General features: G+C 36.9%; 1 protein-coding gene across 1 annotated transcript; it reads left to right on the top strand.

Moving 5' to 3' along the window:
* Positions 1-848: 848 nt before the first annotated feature.
* LOC149537965 (uncharacterized) lies at positions 849-1,471 on the top strand. Its single transcript, XM_089802406.1, has 2 exons — positions 849-1,206; positions 1,300-1,471. The coding sequence occupies exons 1-2, from the start codon at positions 938-940 to the stop codon at positions 1,469-1,471; spliced, it is 441 nt and encodes a 146-aa protein (XP_089658532.1). The 5' UTR covers positions 849-937.
* The last annotated feature ends 1,014 nt before the right edge of the window (positions 1,472-2,485 follow it).

Here is a 2,485-nt window from a genome sequence, read left to right as displayed (position 1 = left end):
ATTGATCACTATATATTGATATCTAGAAATGGAATGGTTATCGGGATGTACAAGTGGACTTCTGACCCCAAGGAAGTTAAGACGATGGAGATTATATTATATATAAATAACTCCACTTCTCTCTCTAGAATTAGAAAACACATAAATGAAGGATCGTTGTAGATATTTGGAGACCTTGTGAGTCTCGTGGAAGCTCCCCAAAGTGTAGTCTTATTTCCCATTCATCCTGTATTGGAAAGGCACGTGCTTGAAATAAAAGTTGCATATCTGAATATTTGAGATGAGAAAGAAGCTTGAAGACATGGAGATTCCTTTAGCCTCGCAATAAACTTTAAAATCAAAATCCTTTCAATGTCGATCCAAAGTGTTTGAGATTCTAATTTAAAAAGGTCACACCAGAAGTCTAACATACAAAAGTGCTACTCACAGCCTTGGAGTTAAAATACGACAATAGTATCTGGAAGTCATGAATTAGAGGAAGAAAACGTCTTTTGCTCTTCGTTTGAATACCCATGGATTAGTGAAGAGCGACAGTGAGTAGAAAACATTGAAGATTATAGAGAGCGACAAGGACAACTTACACAAGGTAGCCAACAAAGGAAGCCGCTACAAAACAAAGCACCATTCATGTGGAAGAGGGAAAAGATCCCATGCAGGATGAGATTTTTCTGTAATAGGGGATGTTAAAACTGTTACACTTGTAGTTGAGAAGAAAAAGGTTTCATTGCCAGTGAGGCCTGCAACACAGGCAGAACAAATGTGGGACCAAATCCGTTCACTCAAACATAACCACACAGAGAGCGACTTACACACAAAGAGGACTGGTCACACAAAGTTTACTAACAAAACTACAGAGGCTGTTAAGCCCATTGATTTAGAGGTCAAGAAGGATGCCTCTTCTAGATCCTCTTTATCTGTAGTTAGAGAAGATACTCCCATGTTTGAAGGCACAGATATGGTGGTTGCAGAGGTTAATAAAGAGCTATTAGTAGAGCTTAAATCCATGGGTTTTCCTATAGGCCGCACAACACAAGCACTGCACTTTTCAGGCAACACTAGTATTGAGGCTGCCATAAATTGGGTGGTGGAGCATGAAAATGACTCAGATATTAATGAACTGCCCATGGTATCTTCAAATGCAAAAGATGAAGTTGCTAAGGCAATATTAACTCCAGAGGAAATAAAGGCAAGGGCACAAGAGTTGCGGCATTGAATTAATGATAAATGATAAATACAAGCTATCAGTAAATTGCAACTTTACTACTGCTAGTTATTTTTAAAATAAATTGGGCAACTCTTGTATATTGAGCGAGCATGCAAAAAGACAGAAGAGGAGGAAAAGCGAATCAAAAGGGAGAGGGGAAAGGAATGTATTTGTGTTGACAAAGAGCTATTGGAAGTAAAAAGAATTGAGGAAGATAATGAAAGGAAACACATCTTAGCACTAAGAGAAGCAAAGAGAAAACAATGAACAAACCAATATCCCACATGCAACAGGTAGGCATATTTTATAGTTTAAATATCAAAACGTACATTATGCTTAATGTCTTTGAGACATAGGGTTTTGTAATCCTCGAAGCTGCATGGTGGAGCCTGTGGCTAGGTGGAAATAAGGACAAGTCAATTTTGACAAAAGAAGGCACCAAAAAAATTTGTTGGAATCCAGTGGTCGCCATGTCAACACTAGAAAATGGGAGGTTCTGCCGGCAAGCGACATGGTGACCTCTTGGAAAACTTAGAATCCGGCGAAGGCCATGGGACCCGATAACAATGGTGAAGACCAATCATGCTTTGATATGTGGCATCGTAAGGAGGTATAAGGAGATATAATGAAATATTGAATATTTTAATTCAATTGTTTTTGGGTTTCAATCACCAAATTTTATTTTATTTTTGTTTTAAATGGTGATTTTCTATAGTTTAAACTATGGAAATATTTAAATTTTTTCAAATTCATCATTTTAATTGCTCTATCTGGAGTTGGAGCCTGAAATTTCAAATGGCTACCAGAGGGGTTTTATTCATCCGAAATATCAAGTATCATATACCGTTGGAAAGGTATCAAGACGAGAAATCCATATATGGAATCCGATTTTGAGCAGGTCTTCACCGATTCAAGTTATAGCCAGAAATGTAAAATTTGGGCCTTCTCAATGAAATTGGTGAAAATTGAAAATACAATTACAGGCCTGGTAAAAACACATGGTAAAAGGTTTGTTTGGTAAATTTTGAGAATATTATGCCATTTTGGTATAATTTGGCTCCAATTTTCAGTTATGAGGAATTTTTTGTTTTCCAGCTGTGATGAATTTCGGGATTGAAGTTGGAGTCATGATTGAAGAATCAGATCTTTTTGGAATGAAAGAGAAAATGGAAAATATCTCTTGGGGAGGATTGAATTCTTTCATCCTATATGTATTTTATCTCTTTCATTTTGGAGGTGAAGAAGGGAAAGTGGGGAGTTGGATATTGGAAAGAAAATTCT

The sequence above is a fragment of the Cupressus sempervirens genome, chromosome 9 (assembly GCF_028749045.1).
Source record: "Cupressus sempervirens isolate cs-2001-9-10 chromosome 9, ASM2874904v1, whole genome shotgun sequence".
Lineage (NCBI taxonomy): Eukaryota > Viridiplantae > Streptophyta > Pinopsida > Cupressales > Cupressaceae > Cupressus > Cupressus sempervirens.
This window is presented reverse-complemented; position numbering and strand designations above follow the sequence as displayed.

What these genes read in the sequence shown, in the direction of transcription:
- LOC149537965 (XM_089802406.1), top strand. Translation starts at nt 938, where the DNA reads ATGTTTGAAGGCACAGATATGGTGGTTGCAGAGGTTAATAAAGAGCTA. An exon ending in GCAAGGGCACAAGAGTTGCG is followed by an intron (nt 1,207 to 1,299) that starts GCATTGAATTAA and finishes TGGGCAACTCTT; the next exon opens with GTATATTGAGCGAGCATGCA.